General features: G+C 42.3%; 1 protein-coding gene across 2 annotated transcripts in view; it reads left to right on the top strand.

Moving 5' to 3' along the window:
• The first annotated feature begins 1,779 nt into the window (after window positions 1–1,779).
• The window catches only part of AP3D1 (adaptor related protein complex 3 delta 1 subunit), a 73,162-nt gene continuing 49,916 nt past the window's right edge, over window positions 1,780–25,025 (top strand). For both annotated transcript variants that reach the window (XR_002105041.1, XM_019557043.1), the window contains exon 1: window positions 1,780–2,080. Coding sequence is in view for 1 of the 2 variants with exons in the window: in XM_019557043.1 (XP_019412588.1) it covers window positions 1,985–2,080 (96 nt within the window). In the remaining variant the exon portion in view is untranslated. The remainder of the gene's footprint in view (window positions 2,081–25,025) is intronic.

Here is a 25,025-nt window from a genome sequence, read left to right as displayed (position 1 = left end):
AAGAGCTTGCAAAGAATTTTTTTTTGCTACTATTTAGTTGGTCTAATAAAAGATATCGCCTTTAGCCCAAGAGTTTTGTCTGCACCTGACTACGGGTTTTTCCCACGGTTCCTGTCTCAGTTGCAGCCTCCAGCATTTAGGGTCTAGGAAGTTATGATTCAGAGGTCATACCCATCAATAGCGACTAATGCCCCTTTCCTCCAAGAATGCGCCCAAGTCCATATAGAATCTGGCTCAATGGTCAACTTCTACCACATCTAATGGCAACGGGTTCCCCCCTTTAATGACACGCTGGGTGGAAAAATTTCTGCCTTGTGTTCATTTGAAATGGACTGCTTCCTCTTCTGTGTTGTGATTCTTTGCTCTTGTCTTGGGAGAGAATCAATTTTAAATCCCTATGAACTTTCTCTTCACTGTTATGTTTGCGAAGTGATTATTCTCCTTTATTCAGCACTGGTGAGGCCGTATCTGGAGTCCTGTGCCCAGTTTTGGGCCCCCCACTGCAAAAAGCATGTGGACAAATTGGAGACAGTCCAGCAAAGGGCAACAAAAATGTTTTGGGGGCCTCGGAGATATGACTTCTGAGGAGAGGCTGAGGGAACTGGGCTTATTTAGATCAGAGAAGACAAGACTGAGGGGGGATTTAATAGCAGCCTTCAACTCCCTGAAGGGGAGGTCCAAATTGGATGGAGCCGGACTGTTCTGTGGTGGCAGATGACAGACCAAGGAGCAACAGGCTCAAGTTGCAGCAAGGGAGATTTAGGTTGGATATTAGGAAAAAACTCTCTCACTAGGAAAGTGAAACACTGGAGAAGTGATGGGAGTCTCCATCCTTGGAGGTTTTGAAGACCCGGCTACACAAAGCCTTGTCTGGGATGACACAGTTGGGACTGGTCCTGCTTTGAGCAGGGGGCTGGAGCAGATGTGACCTCTTGACATCTCTTCCAGCTCTTTTTCTATGATTCCATGTGAGAAGCCAGTACTGCCCAAGCTTTTCCTCAGATGACCCCATTTATGACCCCTTCACTCCCAACCCACTGCCCCATCTGCTGATGTTGCCACCGAATTCGGGGTCGTGACCCTCAGTTTGGGAACTTTTTTTAAGAATTTTTTTCATATACCAAGCCAAATCAAGTCCAAATCCATGAGGCAGTCCAGAGCCATAAGTGGCCCTACTACTGGCAAACATCCTCCACCCACCCCAACACGGGGCTTCAGATATTTCCAAAATCTTTTGGCAGGACTGGCTTGGAAGGAAGCCACTGTTGTAAGCCCCTCATGTCCTCTTCCAGTGTCTCTGTTCTCAAGGGGAACAGGCCCAGCCCTGCCCGTCTCTCCTCAGGAAGCGCCTGGGCAGCGCTCCTGCTCCTTAGGGCCCTTCCCTAGCTCTCCCATCCCCGTGCTGAGGAGGACGCGCCACCCGCACGTCTGCACGATAACGCTGCCCCAGACCTGCGGCTTCGCGCCACAACCCTGGTGTCACGTGAGCACAACCCCAGCTACGTAAGCCGGGGCGTTCCTCCAAGCGATCACGTGCCCCCCTGCGGGCGCCGGCGGCCACGTGACGCGTGAAGCCAGATTTCTGAGGGGGCGGGGCTACGAGCTAGAGGGAACAGTGGCGCCTGGCTACGTAAAAGGGGCGGGGCTAGAAGGTGAGGGGCGGGGCTAGGGCGCAGGGGGTGGAGGCCGGCTAAGAGGCTGACGGGGCATGGGCGGAGTGGGCGTGGCCAGAGCTGGGGGCGGGGCTGAGGCCTCAGCTGACCGGCCGCCATTTTGTCGGGTTTGGAGGCCGAGCGGAGCTTGCAGCTAGCTTTAGCGGTCCCCCCCGCTGCCGCCCCCTGGTTCCCCACCGCCCTGCGGGCTCGGGCCGTCTGGCGGCGCCCGGGATGTGAGCGCCCCGCTTGCAGACACCCGACAGCAGCACCCCCCGGCCGGGCCCGGCTCCCCCCGCCCGAGAGCAGGCCCCGGCGCCGTCGCCGCCGCGATGGCGCTGAAGATGGTGAAGGGCAGCATCGACCGCATGTTCGACAAAAACCTGCAGGACCTGGTGCGCGGCATCCGCAACCACAAGGAGGACGAGGTGAGCCGGGGCCGGGGCTGTGTCCGGCTCCTCTGCAGCCCGTGCCTGGAGGCCTCAGCCCCCCACCACTCCCCTCCGGCGGGTGCGGGAAAAGGGACGTTGGCGGGGAAGGTGCAGGCCGCAGTGGAGAGGAGGAAGGGAGCAGAAGGCCGTGGTGAGGGGGGGAGCCTCGTCCGCGGGAGACCCCCAGGACTGCGTGTGGGGCGGAGGTGGGCGCCTGAGGGAAATAGGTTCAGATGTAATTAAACTGCTTCCGTGGTATCCCCTCGCCTCAATCGCCCGTATCTCCTGTCCGTCGGTTATTTAAGGTGAAAAGGACTTGGATGTCACCACTCGATAGTTTCTGGTGGGTTATTGATGAGCCGTCTCGGGGGGACCCCAACGGAAAGCCAGTAACGAGGCATGGAGGACGGGCTTATCTGAGAAGAAAATGGTCCAGTCAAATTGTGGGGGTCGAGATGCTGAGGAAACTGCTCGAGTCCAAATGTAGCTTTAGAAAGTTTCTTGTGAAGCATTTCCCTGAGTGACTGCGTGTGAACGAGCATCTTGCCGGGGAGCTTGGGATGTCCCGGAGCAGCGGGAGGAAGGCAGAAGTGTATCATTGTAACATCAGGATTGAATGAAATCTCAAGGTGGCCTCGGCTGTGGAAAAGCTGTCCCTTATACGCAGTCAAATCATGGGTTGTGTTCATAAATCATATGTTTCGGTTGGGAAAACTGCAGCTGGGTTGTGTATGATATTGTTAAATCACTGCCGCTGTCAGGATGAAAGGCGGTATACCTCTCCATAAACGTTTGACTTTCAGATAGCTTCAGAATTGATTGTCATGCGCTGATACGTTACAGTACAAGACGGTGTCCACCGGAGGTGTATACCTCTGAATATTTCCATTCCATAACGCAGTTTAAAGTCTGTTTGCTATTGATTTGATGGTGTAGGAAGATATAGTTGGGGTCTTTTTTCAGGGCCCCTCACAGCAAAACAACCAGCAACCTCTTGGATTTGATGAAAGCAATAGCATTCATTAAATCACTTCAAAAATATATTTCAAAGCGTGTCATGTGAACACTTACCTCCAGTGCAGTTCGTCATAGAAATTGTAGAAAATTAGGGTTGGCGGTCACAACCCCCTTGCTCAAAGCAGGACCAGCTACATCATTCCAGCCAAGGCTTTGTCAGTCTGGGCCTTAAAAACCTCCAGGGATGGAGATGCCACCGCCACCACCTCTCTAGGTAATGTGTTCCAGTGCTTAACCATCTTCCTAGTGAGAAGTTTTTCCTAATATCCAACCTAAAACTCCCTTGCTGCAACTTAAGCCCGTTGCTCCTTGGTCTGTCATCTGTCACCTCTGAAAACAGTCTAGCTCCAATTCTTTGAGCCATTGTTATTCCATCCAAAATTGGAGGTAGACAAGCACCTGCTGTATAATTCTGTGTGGATTTCCATGTTCTAGTGTATAGTTAGGCCCAGTAAGGTACTGAGCACTGTATACTAAAGATGCTATGTACATTTTTCTCTTAGTTCTGGGGGGATAGTCCAAAAGCTCCTAGGATTCTGATGCTGCCCCTAGGCCAGTGATTCTCAACCAGGGTGTTGCAGATTCTGTGGTGCTATGCAATATTAGCACCGTTAGGCGTGCAGATGCCTACATCTTATGCACCAGATAAACCCAGAGATTTCAGCTATGAATCCCCTATGTCAGAAACATCCTGATCTATTGTGATCTTCTGAGTTATTTGCAGCAGAATTGTTTCTTTTTCTCTGAACTCAAGAAAAAAGTGAAAGTTAAGAGCTGGCATTTTCCAAGGGGAGCCTTATGTTTTTAAAAAAAAAAAAAGTCAAGGAACACTGCCCTAGGACTTTATGGCAGGACTGAGTATTCTTTTCAGTTCTGAAATAAATATTTGGCACTGGCATCTGTATGTTCAGTATAAAGCCACATATGTTGTATGGATGCATGATCAGTTGAATTGTGCGTTTCTTAATGGTGCTGTATTTTTTGTGTATCGTCCATAAGATATGCTTCCTTTGGACACCATTAAAGGTGCTACATATTCATTCGGTGACCCTGGGCTGAACAATGCAAAGTATTTTGTCTTCCTTCTCCCACTTCAGGTGATTTTTAGAACAGTTTTACCCAAAGCTAAGTGGGGCTTAAATGCTAGGGACTGAAATAATTTCACAAGTGGCAGTGATATAGATGAGTGATTTTTTTTTTTCAGTGTTTAGGTGACAATGCATTATAATCTAAGTGTTATAGTAGTAGTCATGAAGGCTCTTCTTTTATTTATAAAGTTTTAGGAGGTATCTCTGAGTCACTGATAAGTCTAGTGGTAAATCATAAGACTGTCTTGTCTCAAAACTCCTAGTCTAAAGGTCAGATTGAAGGTTTAATCTCTCCAAACCACCAGACGTTTACAAAAATGGATTTGTTAGTAATAAACATGAACACATTCTTTGTTGGTGGCAGTCATTGTATTTGCTGTTTGATAACATTTAGCTTTATAAATATAGGGAATTTCTTAGCCTTGTCTAGGATTTTTTCCATCTAACATTTTTCATCACTCGTCTTCTGACTGTTGCTGCTATTTAGGGGCAGAACTGGTAGGATATGTTAGCAAAAGTCTTTATGTAGAAAAAGTAAGGAAGTATTTTAAAATGGCTCTTCCTTCTTTCTTTGTGCAGGTTTGTCTAATGTCAGGCTGTCTGTACTAATCATAATGCATGGGACCATTACACTTTCTTTACTAAAATACTGCTGGACAAAACTCCCTAGAAATGGGGATCAATAGGTCTTGCTCTGGGGGGGGACTGAAGAGATTTCTTCATGGTTTTACATCATGCTTTTGAAAGACTAGAGCTTAGGCATCCAGGTCTCTTCGAACATCGTTGGGAGTTAATTGCCTGCATCAAACAAGCTTCAGAAATCTCAGTCATAACTTAAGCCCCTATTTGCACTGGGAGTAGGACTGTACCAGTAGCAACCATGTCTGAAAAGAGTTGTTAGGCAGTGACCCCTTTCAAAAATGTCTAGCAAGTATGACTTCATCATTCAACATAAAGAGATCTTTCGATCTGCTGTCCTGCTTGCTAAAGCTGTTTTATTTTTAGAAGCCAGTTTCATGGGTTTCATACAGTATTTTGAACTAAGTATGCCCTGCTCGGTTATTTGGGCTTTACTTATCTCATTACTTTTCAGTGAGATGCAAAACTTAGGAGAACTGACAAATACTGGCTGTCCCCCTGAGCAGACTTCTCACTGCTTTGAGCAGGAACATGAAAGTGCTTCTATTAGAATTGAAAGGCTTTCAGAGCTTAGATTCCCTCTGCCTTCATTGTATAGCATTAACGATTGGTGTCACGTTATTTTCCTCCAGTTCTGCCAAAGCAAGACCCGTGTAATAGCAAACTGTTACCAACCAGCTACTGCCTAAAGTTAGTCATTTTATTTTAAATATGTAAGAAAAACTTTGCTGAAGTTTGCAGGAGAATGTTGTGAGGCTGGTTACATTTCTGCCTGTTTCAGTCTTTCCATGAAATAGCAATCTCTGTGCAGAGCGTACGGTGGATGTTAAATAAAAATATCTGAATGGAATGAAGGAATTGGCTTGGCTGTTATCTGAGTGCTTGTATATACTTTCTGTAGCACAGTCCTTTCTTTGTTAACTTCTATTATGTGCACTGATACTTACCTTCTGGAGAATGAGTTACCTTTAAGATCCATATACTGAAGTGCCAGGAAACCACATTTTTTTTTCTTGTCGGCCGCGCAGCGTCTTCTGGTTGAAATAAACCTCATTAGCTCCTTTCTTTGACTAGGGCAGCTCCGCATTTTGCAGGAGCTGTCATCTGCCATCACTCACACAGGCTAATTAAACTAGTATCTCTGTTCCCCTGACAAACACCAAGGATACATTTTCACAGCAGGGTTAGCTTGGGAGACTGGCACTCACATCTGGGTGTGAGCAGCCCCACTGTAGTTGGGCCTGAGTTATTGTGTCCTCATTAATAGCACATTCACCTTGTATTGCTGGGGCATTCATGGACACACTGCATGGTGCTTGGTCCTGCAAGAAACTAAGGTGTTGATTATTTCCCAGTGAGAGCATCTGTCCTGGGCAGGGGGAGAAGTTGTGGGAAGGTTTGGGAGGGCTGTCAGCACTCCAGTGATTAACCCTACATCCTAGTTAAAAAAGGGGTGGCTCTCTCCTGAAATAAACAGTCCTTGAGTTCTAGGCTTTGTCCAAAGCCAAGCCAGGTAGCTTGGGTTTACAGTACCACCAAATTCAGGTGTGTGGTTTTTGTATTTGAATAAGGGAGGGGGCAGCACCCAAGTCCTAGCCTAAGCTACCTCTGCAGTGCAGACATACCCCAAATCAGTGGCTACTCTGGAGACTCTTGAGCAACTTATTGCAACAGCATAATTTTTCCTCCCCTGTGCTGGGATGGGGTGGCGTAAAGGTATTAGACACTTTGCTAGTTCAGCAGGTCAGCTTTACTTTTAAGGAATATATGCAGCTATGTTCTAATCCCTGCAGTTTTTCTGTTTTACCGTATAAAATTTAAGGAAAAAGCAGACGTGCAAGCAGGGAAGGCAAATAATCTGCCCTGTTCTGCCTTCGTGTCCTTTCAGCCTCTCTTGGCTCACTTAGGAAATGTGTTCTTCAAGCACAAGTTGTGCATAGAATAAAACTTTGTGGTGTTCTTTGCTAGCTAAACAAAATCTGCATAAAAATGTATGAATATTTGCAGTATACCCAGATGATAAAATCATTCATATACTTTTCCTTTGATTAGGTCTTCATTTTTTTTCCCCTGACAGTTAGTTGTTTTTTCTTAAAACTGTCGTATAGTAATCACATGTCTTTGGCCTTGGTCATACTTTAGAAGTAGTCAGAAGCCTATCTTTTCTTGTTCCAGCATGAATTTTAATTGGGCAGAAATTGAAATATGAAGTCTTCATGGAATTTTTACCTTGGCCTAAAAAATATTGAAAAAAATGCATCTTTTCTTCATACGTAGTGTATAGCAATAAATCTAAATCAACCATTAGAAATTTGGACAGTTGGAGTTCCACAGAGAGAAAATATATGGAATAAGAAGTCCTTTATTTAACTATCTTTATCGTCTTATTTCTGATTGGAAAACATTTACATATGAGTAGTAATAATAATAGGCTGACCCAGGGGCCCAGTGTAGAAGTATTCCATACTGTAGTGTGGGGAGGTAGTTTTGACTGCTGAAAGGAACTATAGATGGATTGAGTGAGCAGGTGTTCTCCCTTTTCTACTATTACCTGAGATGAGAGATTTACATTGCTCAAATTCCACCTTCATTGCCGAATAACTATTTCCATATTGCAAATTAAGTCCTCTTCAGCTCCAAAGAAAGTCATTCTCAATAGAGAAATCTGAGGAGTGTCTGAGATTTGTAATTTCTTCTGAGCAGGGACTGTAGGCAGTGTCAGCTGCCACTATAGCAAGGGAAATATTTAAAACTAAAGGGCAAATGCAAAGCAGGAGTAATTTGAAAAGTACTAGAAGTGTAACTAGTGTAGAAGACTGGAGAAACAGCCTTACGGGTAAGGGAATATGCAGTTCATTGTCAGGCCTGTTACTGTTTGTCATGTGCCTGTTAAGATCTTTGGAGGAGATCATTATTCCACCTACTTTTGAGTGAATTGAGTTGCTATTGTTAATTTTCTTTCAGTGCCTGAATCCCTGCAAAGGCAAAGAAGTTACTTGTCAAGGACTTATCATGGAACTAGAAACAATACACAAAAGATGGTTTGATACGGACTGTGCACTAATCAGGAAGGGAGGCATGCTGATCAGTGCCCTCCGGAGAACAGGGACAAGTAGAAAGGGCCCCTGGCATACTGTCCCGTTGCACAGGAGACGAGGGAGAGTGTTGAGGTTTGGAATGATAGAAAAAACAGTTTAGCCTCTTTTAATTTTGTTGCAGTGAACAAGTTAGGCTCTCCCTCAAAACTGACTTTCATTTGCTTTCTGCTTTCAGTCAGTTCAAACAAATCCTTACAGAATAGGGCATATTTGGGACAAATGACTTGTTCTGGCCACAAGGTAAATCATAACTTTATTATCAGACATCTGCCAAGGTAAAAGATCTTTCTGTCTTCTGAGGCTTTAAAACAACCAACACAGAGACTTCCTGGGAAAGCTGATAATTTCTTAAAACAAACTTCTGGAAAGTCTTGCAGAACCTGAGAATCATTTAAAGACCAATTTTGCAAGCTTGAGGGAAGGAGCTTCAAGACATTTTGAAAGAGAATAAAGATGTCTGTAGAACATAACTGCCATTTACTGGGTCAGGCCATAGGTCCCTCTTTCCCAGTAGCATGTGTCATCCAGGCTATGAACGTCTAATGCAGGGGCATGTCATTAATTCATGCTTTGGTTACGCCCGCATTATTAAAACTAACTTCTAGAAGTGTGATTTATCCAACACGGGTCTGCAGGATAATGCTGGGCCCAGCATGGAGCGTGGCTGTATATAGGAGGCCTTTGCCAGAATGCTGTGCTGCTGAGTATGCACCTCCCCCATCTGAAGCTATAAAACAGGGCGCTCTAGATGCTGGTTCTGGATCACTAGTCTGTTTCCTAGTGTTGCTGAGACAGCTGTTAAGGAGACGCTGGAGAGTGGGGAGCCTTTTGAAAGGCTGCTGACACACTGCTTGGCTCCTCCAAGAGCTGTTCTTGTGTTCCGTGCTGCTCATTGATGCTGCCACAGGGAGAGATTAAATAAGACGGCCTCCTCTGCTCTGTGCCGAAGAGAATGGCTCCATCACTATTGCCCTTTCCTGGCAAATCACTTGTACACAAATCAGCTCCTCCTCTTGGTTACAGATTAGTAAAGATTTTCCCTGTACTGAAATGACTTCGGGGCTGTTAGTGTGGAAATGTCGTTCAGCCTCTTACTGCATTTCTTTTGTGGCATGACGAGCAGCAGGGGTGGCATTAAACTGGATACGTGCATCAAAAAGACTGAATTGTGGGACCAGTTATGAGGTGGGGAGAGAGAAAATGTGTGTGTGGGGGGCCGGAAACCTGTTGTCACCAGTTTATTAAAAAATGGCAGTATCTGTTCTGAAAAATGAGCTTTTTCACAGCATCAAGGTCCACGCTAAAAGTGCTGATAATTCAGAGAAGTGTGGTTCCATGAAAATATTGGGCATTAAGGATGTGCTTGAACAAGGAGAAGGCATGTGGTTAGCAACATCCCAGTGGTGGGAATCTATACAAATGGAAAGAGGCAATTAGCTGTGTTAGTCTGAAGATAGGCAGAAGTCAGGGCACGGTGGCACCTTAATAGCACTGATTCTCAACCGGGGTGGTGTGGCTTGAGATCCTTTCAGGGGTACTGGATGGCACCACATGATGTTAGCAGTGTTAGGTTTACAAACATGATCCACAAGATAAGCCCCAAGAGTTAAAATAAAAATCCATAGTTGTAATCTTTCTGAATTCTTTCCTGCAGAATTACTGCTCTATTAATTTTTTTAAAGGCAAAAAAGTGAAAGTAAAGAGCTGGAATTTTCTAAGGGATGCAAGATCAAGAACCACTGCCTTATAAACTGACTCATTAGCCTATAAGGTGCATCCCTGTTGTGCCGCCTTCCTACCTGTCGTGTTGCTGTGTTGACAGTGGTGCACTATGAGCAGACAGGCTAAAAATGGGCAATATTTTAGAGTTGTGTTAAATGTTTTTATGGGAAGCTTTGTTCATTACATAGGCAGTGGAAGCTTATCTGGTTAGTTGAGGTTTTCCTTCACTGTCAATGTTGTTTGCAATTAGTTCATAAGTAAATTGCCCTTTCCCCTCCAGTGTTGGATATTTTTGCGTCTCAAAACAGTTAGTAGGGAAAGTAAGTGGGTGTTAATATAGCTGGAACGGAGCGCTCTCCAATTGGTTTTGTTTCTCATAATAAACAGAAGTGTGACTCATAGCTGGAAGTGATACCATTCAGTGAGTGACTGGCCTTCACTATCGTAAGGATTATAATCTTGGTTTAAGTTGATGGTATACAGTGTCTTTTCTGCTGTCAGGCAGACTTGCTTTAATTACTGAAGATAAGAAAAGAGCACTTGGATTTGGATTAGAAGAAAGCAAGCAGTGGGTTTTTATATGAAAAACCATTATTTAAAAAATGTTTTGAACCACAATACTGTCGGCTGGGTTACTGTTTTATGGAGATGTCCTTTGGAGAACCCAGTGGGGTAGTTTTAATGTAGATCTTGTCCCCAGTATGTTAACCTGTTGATTTAAGTGTTTTTAAAACTTTAAATTTAAAAAGTACTGCTGGTAACTTCCTTGTTAATATTCCCCAGTCACCTGTAACTTTCCAGGCAAAATGAGAGAGAAGAAAATTTTCTTTCTGTTTTTTAAAATGTAAATCCCAAACACTTGGATTCTTTTCTTTTCTTTTTTTTCATTTGAAAGAATTGGGTCACCTTTAAAGTCACCTTTTGTTGCCTTAGGGAATTGACTTCTGTTCTTGATTTTGCTGTCAAAATACATACCAAAATACATTTCTTGGAGTTGGCATTTTGACATGTATTTTTGAATTATCCCTCCCTTGAGTAGAATGAAGTTTCTTTGTGATTAAACCCATGAAATTCTTGAATGTCACTTACCAAGCAAAACTGGTAAATGTGTTTTTTCTTCCCTGGCACTCTTCCTGGTACAGGTCCACTTTGAAATGTACCATTTGAGTAAAATATACTTAGCAGTTTATAAGCATAATGTTTCTCTTTCTGGACACATTTGACCACTGCAAATAAATACAAACTTTACAATGTATTTTATGTTTGTTAAACTCCTCATAGCTTCTTTCAGAATACTGTTGTGATCAGTTAAAGGATTGAAGTGTGTTTTACAATATTGGGTGCTTTCATTTGATTTGTATGTATATTCATACTAATGCAGCGGCATATCATGAAGTAAAGAATATGGACTCTTGAGGATTATCTAATTCCTCTAAAATCAAGTTGATAACTGCTGTGATTAAAGTGGTACTTCCTGGTAATGCAAATACTTTGCTTAAAACAAGCAAGCCTTGATCCATGGAATCATAGAAAATGAGGGTAGGAAGAGGCCTCAGGAGGTCACATCTAGTCCAACCCCCTGATCAAAGCAGGACCAGCCCCAACTTCATCATCCCAGCCAGTCCAGTGTATTGATAATCTGCATCTGAAACTGGACTTCAGTATGGGGGTTGGCAAGCTGGTCAACTGACTGATTAAATGATGTCAGTGGATTAGCTGATTGACTGCCTGTTATTTGGCCCCATTCAAAAATTGCCAAATATTCCATGAAGCACAAAGTTGCCTTGTGTTGGGTGTCATCCTACCTTTTCTATTGCATCATAGTGTCATCTGTTAGCAAGGGCAGGAGCATGGCCTCCTTGGCCCTCAGCAGCCCCCTATTCCCTCAAATACTTCATTTAGGAACAGGTATTCCCTGCCCTGCTCCTTTCTCCTGAGCTATTCTAGCTTCTCTTCCCTTCTCCATCCACTGTAAAGGAACATGGGGACTACTGTGGAGCTAGTTTGTCCTGTTTTTTGAGAAAAACCCAAACCAGCTATATATATATTGCACACCTTTTCCCCTGAGAATCAGCCCTCCAAAATCAGGGTGTGTATTCAGCAGGGAAGCTGATTTCTGCCTTCCCACCACCCTGCTTTGAGTCCTGCCCTGTGGTACAGCAACTTTGGCATTAAAATTCAGGCAACTGAAGGATTCAGTTGACTTTAATGGCTTATTTTTCTTCATTCCACAAGTGTTAATGATCATCTTTCCTTTTTAATTGTTTTGATGTTCCACTAACCAGCTAAACTTAGGATAATTTTGCCATCTTCTAGTTGCTTCTGGTCTCTCTTCCTATTCCACAGCCCTGGAAACACTACATCTTTTCAAAATCATAGCTCCACCCATGATTCTTAATCAGCGCTTAATATTTGAACTTTAGTTGAGCAGGAAAGGGAGGGTGAGTCAGCTGTGGCCACACTCTCTGTAGCCATAACTCTGGAAAATGCTTTTTTTTAGTCATTCTGCTTTTTAAAAACAAAGCTCATATTATCTTCTGGGGCTTCTGCGAAAATGATACTCGTCTTTTGGAAAGCCAGTCTTGAACATCTGTTTTGTAGGTGAAAGGAATCAGTTAAACTTGACTTTGCTTCCTGTGTACCAGAATTTATGATTCAGGATATGGATGCAATCCTGAATGCTATTTAAATGTTTCAGATGTGCAAAGATGGCATTTTTTTTTTTTTAGGTATTAGTGCAATTTTTTTGCAGAAAAAGTACTTGATAAGCTCCCTATTTAACAAAATGAACTGTTATGAGATTTAGATGCATTGGAAGTAACTCAGTTATACTGATTTTTTTTTTTTTTTTTTCATTCCTTATAATTCTGTTCTATTTATTTAAAATACTTTTCATGACATTAGGTGGAAATGTCTGTGTTCATTTTTCATGCCAAAAGAATATTTTTGGGGACTCTTATGGAGCTACATTAGCATACAAGGTCAAATTTCAGTATGTGTATAATTTGGCTGTAGTCTCATTAGCTAAAATCAGAAAGCTTCAAGAATACAAATGAAGCTGTTTTCTCAACTTCCTTCACCAATAACTGAGAATCTCAGTATCTGGGTTTGCTAACTCTAGCCAGGAGGAAGTATGTGTATGTATAATGTATTATGTTGGCAACACAGACTGGAATAAAACTGCTACAAAACAAAATGACAAAGATGATCTTTTAAACATCAGATATTGACCACTGAATTAGAATTTCGCAGTAGTGAGAACACTATATTAGTCTAGACTATTAAACTTCATGTAGGGTATGCAAATAATTCCCTGCGATTATAAGGATTAATTTTAATGGCAAATTAAAACAAGAAGGTATTCCACCTTCCCTCCCTCCCCGTATAGAATAAAAGAAGTTTGATACTCTTAAGTAAATTGTTAAGGAAGGCTCCTGTTAACTTCTCTTGAAGGGTTTTTCACAATCTTGCACAGTGTAATATTTTACAGTGATGTTTTAACACTTAAATACTGTATTGTTACCAATAACTCAGGTTATTAAATCCTAATTTACATATTGATGTTTATGCTTTTCTTTTATTTAGGCAATGAAAATGTTCTAGCTGGGTTCACGTTTCTAGTTCCTGTAATCTTTCTGCTGTCATGCTGGAGTAGTTGGATTGTAAATCTATGCAGTTTATTAGTTTGGTTGAAATCTTCCACAAACCCTAAATTTTGGATCTAATTTGGCTCTGTCCTGGTGGTGTATGTCTATACGGTATGCCTCTAGTGGGGCCTTTTGAAAAGTCAGGATACTGCTATTCCAACAATCCGAGTCAATTCTATCCATTTCCAGCCCTCCTTCATTGTAGCATTGGTCAACAAACAATCCCCACTATAATTGTAACTGGTCTCTGTTTAAAGCAGAAGCAGTTTTGGAAATTGTGTTGCATGAAGCTCTTTGGTAATGTTAGATGGCTTGCATCCAAAAAATTATTTTTGAAGTCTAACAAATGGAGGGAACAGCTGTTGTTGGTTTCCTGAAAGTCATTGCAATATACCAGTGTTTTCAAGCTGTTCTGTGGAACCTAGGGTTCCCTGATGGGTCATCAGGGTTTCACAGAAGGATTGGGGCTAATGGAAAAGCAGGCTGGGAGGTGGTGTTGCTGGGCTAGGTTTTTTGGCTCTGTATCAGTCTTTAGGGTTGAGAGAGGGGTTCTGCAACACAAGTAATCTGAAAGGATTCTGTGACCCTAGGACGGGGCAGCAATTATTTCAGGCAGAGGACCACTTATTGAGTTTTGGCAAGCCATCAAGGGCCGCATGACAGGCAGCTAGGGGGAGATATATATTCATTTTCTAAATTTTTAGGGGCCCCGTGGGTCAGATAGAATGGTCTGGAGGGCCGCATTTTGCCCACCCCCGTCCTAGCAAGTTTGAAAACCACTTTAAACAAACTTTCAAAACATTTTGAAATTGTTCAGGAATTCTGAACTTAAAAAAAAAATCAATCTCTGAATCTTCTAAACGTAGAAATAAAATGCTTACTAAACCTGTTTTGCGGAGTACATTGGGGCATGCCTGCTTTGACCTTATGTTCTGCTGAATAGACTCTTCAGGTCTGCTGTGAGACTGATCCAGTGAATATAAGCTTGCACATTGACAAAAGCTTGCTGAATTCAGCTTCATCCAGGTCACTCCAGATTTTGCAGGGAAGTTCGCACACCTTTTAGTATGCTTGAAAACTGGTGAAAGCTGAGGCTTTGTAGCTGACCTCAGTTCTTTATTCCTATCTCTTTGCTTAATTATCCTTCTCTAAATCATCATCATTTAATCAGTTTATTTGAGACAACCCCTTCTTCTATGCTCCATCCATATTAATTAGCATCCACTCTGCAGAAACGTTTCCCCAAGCAGAGTTTTAACTGTGATAAGGCAGAAGAGCCATTGGGACTTTGCATTTGATCTTATATAGAAAGTATTTTGATATGGCAGGAATGAATGGCACTAAACTGCTGAAGATAAATGAGTGGTGATAGAGCTAGGGGGATGGGGTTGGACTCTAAAGTGGAGGTGCCTTTTTAGACACAAGGCACCCCTTAAAAATGCCAACTTTTAGTTTTCACTCCTTTTTTTTTTTTTTTTTTTTTTTTTTTTTTTTTTTTACTATAAAAAAAAATTAGAGCAATTCTTCTGTAGCAAAGGGCTGGGAAAGACCACCCGGCTACTAGGGACAGAAATTGCTGGTATAATAAAACAACATAAATGATTGGAAACTGGTTCAAATCCATAGCAGTAGAGGTTCAGTGCACATAAACAAGTTTTGGACAGTTTGAAAATGGTTTAAGTTAAACCTGGATGGATGTAATATCAGAGTTATCTGATTTAGGATAAATTGGTTTATTGAACTTCTGTCCCAGATACCCTCCAGATTCAGATTAACTCCAAGTTAATTTGCACCACCTCAATAAACCCCTCCTCTTGGGGTAGGTGGGCTAGTCTTGGCCTATTCTGTCTGCTCCAGCCAAGCAGAGAAGTATGCCCTACCATCCCCTGCCTTCTGACCTGGGACACTTGCAGGCATATGGCTGTATTGCCAGAATCAAAAGTGAATGTCTGTTCACTTGCTTAGTGGTTCAATCTACGCGGCTTAAACTAACATGCAAAGATTGAATCTGTTCAGCCTCGGGCTTTTTGACTGTCTGTAACAGTTAGCCGATCGGATCAGAATGGCTTTGACACAGATTCCTGTTGAAAATTTCTGGATTTATCTTCTGAATCATGTATGCACACTTATCAGTGCTAATATTGTATGGTATCCTTGAAAGAATTTTGGGGCACTCCAGGGTGCTCCAGCGCCCTGGTTGAGAGTTACTGCTTTTAAGGATTTGTAGGTAGTTGGTCTCAGTGAGGGCCTTGACATCAGAAAATTTTCCACCTTTTGGGATGGCAAAACATAGCACCTTTTAGCGTACGTGTTTTCTTGATTCACCTTTAATTTGAGGATTTGTATGGTTACTCCTAATGATGTTGTTTAGACTTTCTGAATCAGTAGCATTAGTGATGATTTTTACAAGAGAAATGGCTGTTCTAAATGTATTACTCCTTCTGTATCCCCCTGAATTACCAATCTTTAAACAAAAGAGATTAGGAATAAATTTAGAGAGATGCGTGTTCTGGAGAAGTAATGGTTATTAAACTTTCTAATAAATGTTAATTGGCTCGATTTCATCTGTGCCTTCTTCAGCCTTATCAGGGTGAAGTGTAATTTTGCAAGAAATGCGTGGTTTTTGAGACGATGAAAGAGTGAGGAAATAAATCTTAAGCTTGTGCTTTTCTTTAGCTTATATAAAAAAATAAAACTATTTTGAAGGGTTTATGACAATCAGGGTTTTATACCATTTATGCTGCTCAGATTTCACCTATCTGCCTTAATATGAGACACTTTCAAGCCAAATTTTGAAACTCTCTTAAGGAATTCAGAACTCTTTAAAAACCAATCTCTATCTTATAAATGTGGAAGTAAAAATGCTTACCATATCTGTTTTGCAGAATACATTGGGGATGTCTGCTTTAACTTCCATGTTGTATCCACAGCTCTGCTAAGTAATTACTGCATATATCTGCATTTTTCCAGATATATTGCTTTGAAATTGCTTCTGTAATCTTTTCCTCTTCTGTTTTCTCTCGTAGTTCTCAGTCACCAGGTGATTGCACTGGTGTTTTACCTAAGGGAGCTTTTCACCTTTACTTGGGATGCAAGCCAGAGGAGAGGATCATAAGTCTTTCACCTTTCTCTTAATTTGGAGGCTGTTTTCTCTCTCCTGTGTAATTCTATCCCTTTCAAGTTTTAAATGCAGTGTTCCATATTTCATTGTATGGCAGCGGTTAGCAGCTGAACTGCGGGGGTTTTTAATGACTTTGTATATTCTTTACTGCCTTGGGTATTGAAAGGTTCATTGTAATTAGCTTGCCTACTAGTCCAATGTAAAGTTATTGGGAATATATTTAAAGACAAGAGCTGCCGGTCTCACAACTTAAAAGATATATTTGCTCAGTTAATTAACCAGCGTGGATGAGTAAATTGCTTGAAGGTTGGGATCCTTGCAATAAGAGGCTATCATTACAATTTAAAAAAATGGAACTGGTGACCATTGTTGAATCGGATATTTAAGAATTACATTATGTTCTATATATTGGGAAGGAACGGACTCAAAAGGAGTGTTTTTAAATGAACTGTGCATGCCACTTTCTGAAAAATACTCAACTCTGCTTAACACACCACCTTTTATCCCGGGATCTCAAGTATTTTGTAGAAAATTAAGTGTCTTAAAATCTTATTAGGTAATTATCTCCATTTATCAGATGGGGTAATTGTGATGGAAAAAGGATTAGTCTGTCATTGAATCAATGGCGGATCTGACTAGAATTTGGATTTCCCCCTCCCTCTCACAAATAGACACACTTGTGTGTCATATCCCAAACCTTGTTCCAGGCCTTTCACATCTATGGACTTTTAGAATGATATAGTCTTTCACATTGTAATAAATTATTATTTTCTTTTTACTTTACATCTGATTTGAGCAGGTGTATGTAGTTCCAGAAGAGCCCAAGTTTGTTTTCTCTGAAAATGCTCTAAAACCTGTATCAAGCACTAGCTGTTGTTTTGAACTGGAAAATAGGGATGAACTCCAGCTGCTGGGCATGTTCTCTTCTTTCCCACTTATATTGCCAGATGCAGTTGGGTATGGTTGTTGAAGTTCTAGATGTCATAGAAAGCTTAATAGGCTAGTGTTTTCTTCAAATTCCTCATTCTTAGAACTGTAGAAAATTAAGGTTGGAAGGGACCTTAGGAGGTCATCTAGTCCATACCCTGCTCAAAGCAAGACCATCCCCAACAAGATCATCCCAGCCAAGGCTTTGTCAAACTGGGTCTTATAAACCTCCAAGGATGGAGCTTCCACCAGCTCTTTGGGTAACCTGTTCCAGAGTTGTGCTTCCCTCCTCGTGAGAGTTTTTCCTAATATCTAACCTCAACCTCCCTTGCTGCAACTTGAGACCATTGCTCCTTATTCTGTTATCTGCCACCACTGAGAACAGTCCAGCTCCATCCTCTTTGCAACCCCACTGAGAACAGTCCAGCTCCATCCTCTTTGCAACCCCCCTGCAGGGAGTTGAAGGCTGCTACTGAATCCCCTCTGTGTTCTCTCCTCCAAACTAAATAGGCCCCATTCCCTCAGCGTCTCCTCATAAATCATGTGCCCCAGCCCCCTAACTTTTTTTTATTACTCTCTACTGGACTCTCTCCCAGTTGTCCACATCCTGTCTGTAGTGGGGGGCCCACTTGGACAGTGGTATTCTATAGAGATTAACAAATATTTTAGTACCCATTGATCCCTTAAAGCTTTTTGATGTGCAGATATTTTGGATTGTGTTCTTGACTGCTCTAAAAATACCTTGAGTCTGACTTACGTTAGATCTTTTTCCTGGTCCCCTATTGTACATGCATTTTTTTTTCTGCAAGAAATTTAATAACTACCTGAAGTAGTCTTATTTTGTGGGCAGATAACAATTTGTGAATAGATCCAACCATTGGATCCCTACACTAGGTTCCCTGGGTTTGGATAATGGCAAGCCAGAAGGAATGATCATTGTGTCCCAGGTGTGTATTCCACATGGAGGCCCATATCTGACACCCTTCTTTGGAAATAGATCCATAGTTCAACTTTCTCCTCAGAAAGTTAGACACTTTTATGTATACAGCAAAGTTAACGTTGCTTAACTATTCTGGTATAATGAGTGTGGTATGATGATATGAGCACACCTGTACCAATATGTCTTAGTCCCATATAGAAATGTTGTCACTTTTTGATGAGAATTGAGCGGCAGTAGAAGTTGTGACAAAGTTCATAGAAAAATCGGGCTTGAAGGAACCTCAGAAGGTCATCTAGGCCACCACCTGCTCAGGCTTTACATGGTTTAGATCAGCGATTCTTAACCACAATACTATGGTACTCTGGGGTACCTTGAGATCCTTTCAAGGATGCAGTGTGGTATTGTACTAGCATTGCTAGGTGTGCAATATGATTCACAAGATAAATCAGAGACTACGCTTGGGAATCCATAATGTCAAAACCATTCTGCCTTTTTGTGATCTTTGAGTTCTTTGCAATAAAAGAGTTGCTCTTTCACTTTTCTGCACTCAAAAATGGTGAAAACTAAGAGCTGGCATTTTTTTGAGGGGTCCCTCAAATCTAAAAACGTTTGAGACCTACTGGTTTTGATAGTGTCTTACAGTTCCAGTGATGGATTTCCCAAAATTTTATCTAGGTAACTTCTTCCATTACTTAATTACCCTCCTTGTTGAAGCTCCTCCTGATCTCTCTACCAGATCTCTCTAGTTGCAGTTTAAGCTCCATGCTACTTGTCCTGTTCCTTGTGAATGCAGGACAATTGATTGTCATCCTCTTAATTACAATCCTTTTTTGTATTTGGAGAGTTAACAAATCATCAGTCTTTTTCTGAACTAGATAATTGCAAGTCTTCCAGCCTTCCGTTGTATGCTCTGCTTTTAGGCATCTAATAACTTTTTTTGCTCTTCTCTGGATTCTTTCCATGTTGTCTATATCTTTCTTAAAATTCCGAAGTGACCTCTGTACTCCAGGTGAGGCCTCACCATTGCTGAACAGTTATTTTTGTGACTCACATGCACATTCTCATACTTCTTTCTCTTTTGCTGCAGTTATGCATCCTCATTCCCTACTCCAACATGTCAGCTTGAGGTCATATACCTTCATTATGTTTGTTTCATTTAGACTATATTTTCTTATCTTAGGGTGTTGTGGGAGGTACTGTCAGAGTCTTAAAGTTGATGATGTTCATGAATGACGTGTGCCCCTGGCAGCTGGGGGGGCATGGCAGCGATAAGTGGGGAGCTCCTGCAGACATTGCTGGTGGTGTTGGCACTGAGGTGGGGTGGCACCGCCAGCACCCCCTGTGCATCACCAGTGATCCCGTTCATTGCTCTCCTTTCATCTCTAAAGCCCGTTGCCTTGTTATAGAATGAAATCAGTTTGTTTAGGCACGACTTGCTCTTGACAGATCCATAGTGCCATTCCTTGTCACCTTGTTATCCTGTAGGTCAGGGGTGTTCAACTCCCAGCTCATGGGACAGTGTCATCTGGCCTGCAGGGCTTCCCATGGGTCTGAGAATTGGGCCCTGAGACTTACTAGGCCCTACTCTTTTGAACAGTCCCTAATCTCTTTTCCCTGCTACAGGTTATCTATTCCCCAGACCTTGCTGCTGTGTTTACTACCTGAGAGTTGACCTTTTTGTGAAAGTAAAAAAAAAATAAAAAAAAAAGCATTAAGCACTTCAGCCTTCTCTGCCTTGTCTGTTATTAACGACATCTCCCCATTCACTTTGCTTTGTCTCTCTCCCTTTAATGTATTTCTAGAATGCTTTTTAAATTGCCTTTATTTCCCTTGCTAGCTTCCTCAATTTCTGTCTTGGCCTTCTCAATTTTTTTTTTTTTTGGTCTCTCCAGGATCTTATACTTACCCGTATGTCCAAGCTTCAGCTTTTTGTGAAATTCCTTTTTAAGTTTAAATTGTGGAGCAGGTGTCTGGCTACACTTCTTACTCTTCCTTCACATCGGGATAGCATGCTCTTGTGCCATTTACTATTGTCTGTCAAGAAACAGCCCCTTCTCCTGGACATGCCACCCATGTGATCCTCCCTACCAGTTTTCTGCATTGTTGTTGGTTTTTGTTTTTTGTTTTTTTTTTCCCCTGGTCTGCTTTTCTGAAGGCCAAACTTTTTATTCGTTGCCTTAGAATCAAGAACGCAGTTATTTAGAACCAGCGAATTGCCCATCAAGAACGGCGGATGATTTTCAAGTAACAAAAACGAATGAGACAGATTTTATTTTTTATATTTAATAAAATAAATTAAGTATTTATAAAACTTAAATAAAATAGGCTGAACATTTGAAGATGCCAGTCCCTTCCTGCACTTGCTGTCATCCAGCGGGCTGGAGGTCTGCCCACCCAAGCTGCCGCCCAGCTGCAGCCTGCGCACCTCTGCTGAGCAAGGGTAGGCAAGCTGCGCCTTGCAATAGCTGCCTATGCCCCAGGGCTTCCTCTGCCCACCCCCAGGCACCTCCTTCCCTGCTCAGGGTTCAGGATGTGGTCTCCGCTGCTCACTCACTGCCTTGTACCCCCTCCAGGCTCCTGCTTTTCCCTGGCTGGCCCCTCCCTGCCATGCTGGGTTCCCAGCACCATCCCGGGAGGAGCTCAGTAGAAATGGCCCTGGACCTCGACTTTTTTTCCCAGTTTTGGAAGTTGGGATCTTCTTGACATGGTCACTGAACAAATGCTAAGGTTTAGCAAAGACACTTCTCTGAAGATACAGATGTTCCATCTCTTAAAGTTTTCTAGCTATTCCCATTTAAAAAGCGTTACAGACAGACAGACCCACAGACAGATGGACTAAGCCCTTCATATACATTGTTCTTAACTGTTAGGTCATATGAATGGCAACAGAGCAGATGGGTGGCCTCACCTTGGCCCTGTCCTGCTCCCTGCAGGTGGTGACGATGGGGTGGGGGGAGGCCAACAGGGTTGGCCTTGGGGCCCCCCCCTTGCTCCTTGGAGTTGATGGCAGTGGTGGTGCAGGGGGAGAAGCAGGGTTGGGATGCTGTGGTGGGGCGAGGCCCCTGGCAATGGCCTCAGACCACCCCTCCCCTCTTCCGTTGTCGCCACCTGCAGGGCCAAGACGGTGGTGGTGGGGGGACGAGTGGGTCTGGGGTTGGGGAGCAGGTGCATCATGGCTTTGTGCCTGGGCTCACTCCTCCCCCATCCCCCCATTCTGCGTTGGACCCGAACCTGCACCTGTTACCCCACCATCGCCGGGTTAACCTAGGCCTGCTGCTCCCCATCCTCGGGTCTGGTCCTTCCCTGCGTTGGGCCTGTGCCCACTCTTCCCCTCCCCCCATTGTCATTCTTGACAGGCAATTGGCTAGTATATAGAGAGAGATGTCTAGATTATATATAGTCACCTAACCTGTCTTCTGCCTTCAGATTTCTTACTTTTTAAATGGTATTTATTAACAAATTCAATTTATCAAATAACATGCTTAACATATAAAGCTACAATCCCCTAAAATATACCTTAAGACAGATATTTATCTTTCATTAACAGTGCTCCTGTAACCTCCGTCAATATGCACAGAGGGCTCTTGTGTTCTCTTCTCCTCCATTTAGCCCGGGGTGGGCAATTATTTTGAGCAGAGGGCCACTTACTGAGTTTTGGCAAGCCATCGAGGGCTGCATGACAGACAGCTCAGGGCAGATTAATATTAATTTTCTAAATTTTTTAGGGGCACCGTGGGCCGGGTAGAATGGCTTGGCAGGCCACATCTGGCCCGCGGGCCACATTTTGCCCACCCCTGATTTAGTCTCTGACAGCTACTTTATACATAAACAGCTTTATTATTTACTCCTTACTTCCTCACAGCTCTGCATAGTACAAAGCTCACTGTCTTCTATTCATCTCTGATTTTTAGATTTCAAATTTATTCCAAATTTGTTCTTAACTGTTAGGTCATAAAACTTGCACTTTCCTTCAGGCTTCAAAAAAGTTTCTCAAACTTTCTGGTTTAGAAGCAGGACAAACCTTTATAAGGAGATATTAGAAACTTCCACCAGATGTCTATGGAAACGTCTTTGTTCTCTTCTCTGTAGAACACTGACTTGGTAGGCAGTTCCTTTACAAAGGCTTCCCAAGCCTTTTTTGAAACCAGTCAGGGATTTTCAGCGTGTAACTTCTCTTGCAGGCTTTTGCAGTTATAGCTACTAGAAGTTCAGTGGTCAGTTCCTTGTGACTTAACTTGCAGAGTTTGCAGAAAGGTTCAGTAAGAATGCTAAGAGGTTATCTAATTGATAGGTGGCATCCTGAGAAACATCTGTCATATGTGAGCTGACCACACTGTCTAACATTTGCCTGTTCCTGTACCATAAATACATTTAGTTCTAAGCGGGGAGAGTTGCAACCTATGTAGGAATTTAAAATTATTTTCTTTTTCTTACTGTACAGATGGATATGTAAGGATCATTGTTTCAAATGGTCTCTTATTCTTCAGCACTAATTTCTGATCTGCTATCAGTAGCCCATTTCATCATCAAATGTGGTTTGTTTGTTTTTTGGTTTTTTTTTTCCTTCTATATGGCTATTTAAAATTGCTTTGTATAACACAGGAGTAGGCCTGTGTGTTTCATTGGCATGACCATTATTTTCTCAAATTCTGTCCACCTTCAGGTTTTTCAACTAATTCCTTCTATTCTGGAGCCACACGTTAAGGGCCTCCCTCTGCCCCGTTTGGTTTCTGTGCTGTAGTGCAAAAACTTGTCCGTTGTCTGTGTATTGCTGTCAACCACCCCCTGGCTTGCAGACGTAGCAGTTAGTTACCCGTGCACCAGGTCCTGTGGTTTGGATTCTTTAGTTGAGTTTTTTGTTTTTTAAAGCCTCCTTTACTCCCTGCTTCCTTGATTGGTGTGCACCTACTACAGATCACCATGATGACATTTCCGCTGTGCTGTTTTCCCAGTTGACCTTTAACCTGGACACTTTCAAGCGATCTACTTTCTACTTCATTCTGGATCACAGAACAGATGTATAGATCTTTATGTATGTTGCAACACCTTTCCCCTCCCTCTCTTCCCTACATCAACAAGTGTGATACCCCTTCATGTTAATATTTCAATCATGCAAATAATCCCAATTAGTTCATAATTTTGGGTGCGTACTAGAACTTGGCTTTCTTTCTCCACCCTCTCCCTTCCCACACTGATGAATCCCATTGTGTTCAAGGCATCATCCTACTCGTTCTTAAAAGTCAAAAGTTTATTAAAAGTCTTTCTCCCCAACCATGAGTCTTAAGTTTGCATATACTGTGTTTTTCCTTGTTTTGCTGTTTTAATTTTGAGTTTGTGACATTTTATTAATTAAGGTGAATACCTAAATCAGTTCAGCAAATTTAAAGGTGAATTGATCAGTTTAATTGCCTTGTACGGTTTGGCAATTGATTGATATATGCCTCCGGTAATGAACAGCCTTTTTTGGTGATCTGTGTATGCGTAAATAAGTAGCGAAATACACTAAGTGTGGTATTTATGGAGATGTTGGTAATCTTTATGGAGTGGCAGGTCAAAATAATGCAGCTTGGTTTGAGGTGGGCCAGCTCTACTGATAATGTATGCAGCCTGGGTGCTGCCATATGCTGCAGAATCCCCCTGCTGCCAAAATACTACTGATGTTTGGGCTTCACAGGCTAGATGAAACTGCTTGGCAGGCTGGATCTGGCCCATGGGCTGTAGGTTGACCCCAGTATTAATGGACAGTTTTAGAGCTTTGGAAACTATGTTAGAGGCAAGGCTGCTTACACCTACTAATGGCAGTGAATACATTCCTCCACTCGTAGTTTTCCGTTTTATGCCACCCTTTCGCTGTTAGATGTGGTTGTGCAACAGAGGCTGAAGTAGTTTTGCAACAATGAAATCTGTAACCGCAGATGGAATGTGCAAAGAAGAGACTTGATTTGTATTCCCAGATAAATCTTGAGCTCCAGGAATAATCTCTTTTGCAAGGTATTTGTAATCCCCATTCCCAACTAAAAAAACCCAACATACTGTTTCCTCGATTTTAAAAAAAAACTGCATAAACCAGTAGACGGAGGTTGGGAAAGGGGGAAGCTTGCAACAGTTCTGTGCAATGCAAGATGCTTTGCAATAAGCTCTTTGGAGCAGAGACACTATAATTATATGGTGGAATCCTCGCCTATTATAGGGGTCCAGTCTAAATAATTTAAAGGATATTTCTTCCTGAGATGTGGAAAGAAAGATGTGTGTTGTCTAAAATGAAAAGCTTGTAATTTTTTTAATAAGGTTGATTGATAGAACGTTGGTGGTAGGTTTTCTTGGCATGAGAAATGAGAATCTGCATTATAGGTCTGGCATTGAAAGGTAGTACTGATGTTTCTGGCCAAGATGTGGGAACAGGATATGCATGTGAAGGATTCTGTGACACCTGTTCCAGCACACTGCTACATGATCATAAAATATTTAATTCAAGGTACAATGTATTGCTAAGAGATCATTTGCATATTGTATAAGAGGTTCTTTCAGCATCTACTATCAAGTGTATGTTTTTAATATCAGAAGTTTTGTTAGTTGAAACTCTTAGCATTGTAGTTTTTTTTCCCCAGCCTTTTTGAATGGGATGAATTTTGGGTCTTCTGTATAGTCTTTCATATTCTGAAGATTTTCACAAAGCAATCATTTTCATACTGAAGGTTCAGTGTGTAAAGGCAAACAAGGCTGTAACTTTCAGCCTGTGACAT

The sequence above is a fragment of the Crocodylus porosus genome, unplaced genomic scaffold, assembly GCF_001723895.1.
Source record: "Crocodylus porosus isolate Cpor-Errol unplaced genomic scaffold, CroPor_comp1, whole genome shotgun sequence".
Classification (NCBI taxonomy): Eukaryota; Metazoa; Chordata; order Crocodylia; family Crocodylidae; genus Crocodylus; species Crocodylus porosus.
Note: the sequence above shows the minus strand (reverse complement) of the source record. Positions and strands in the feature narration are given on the sequence as shown.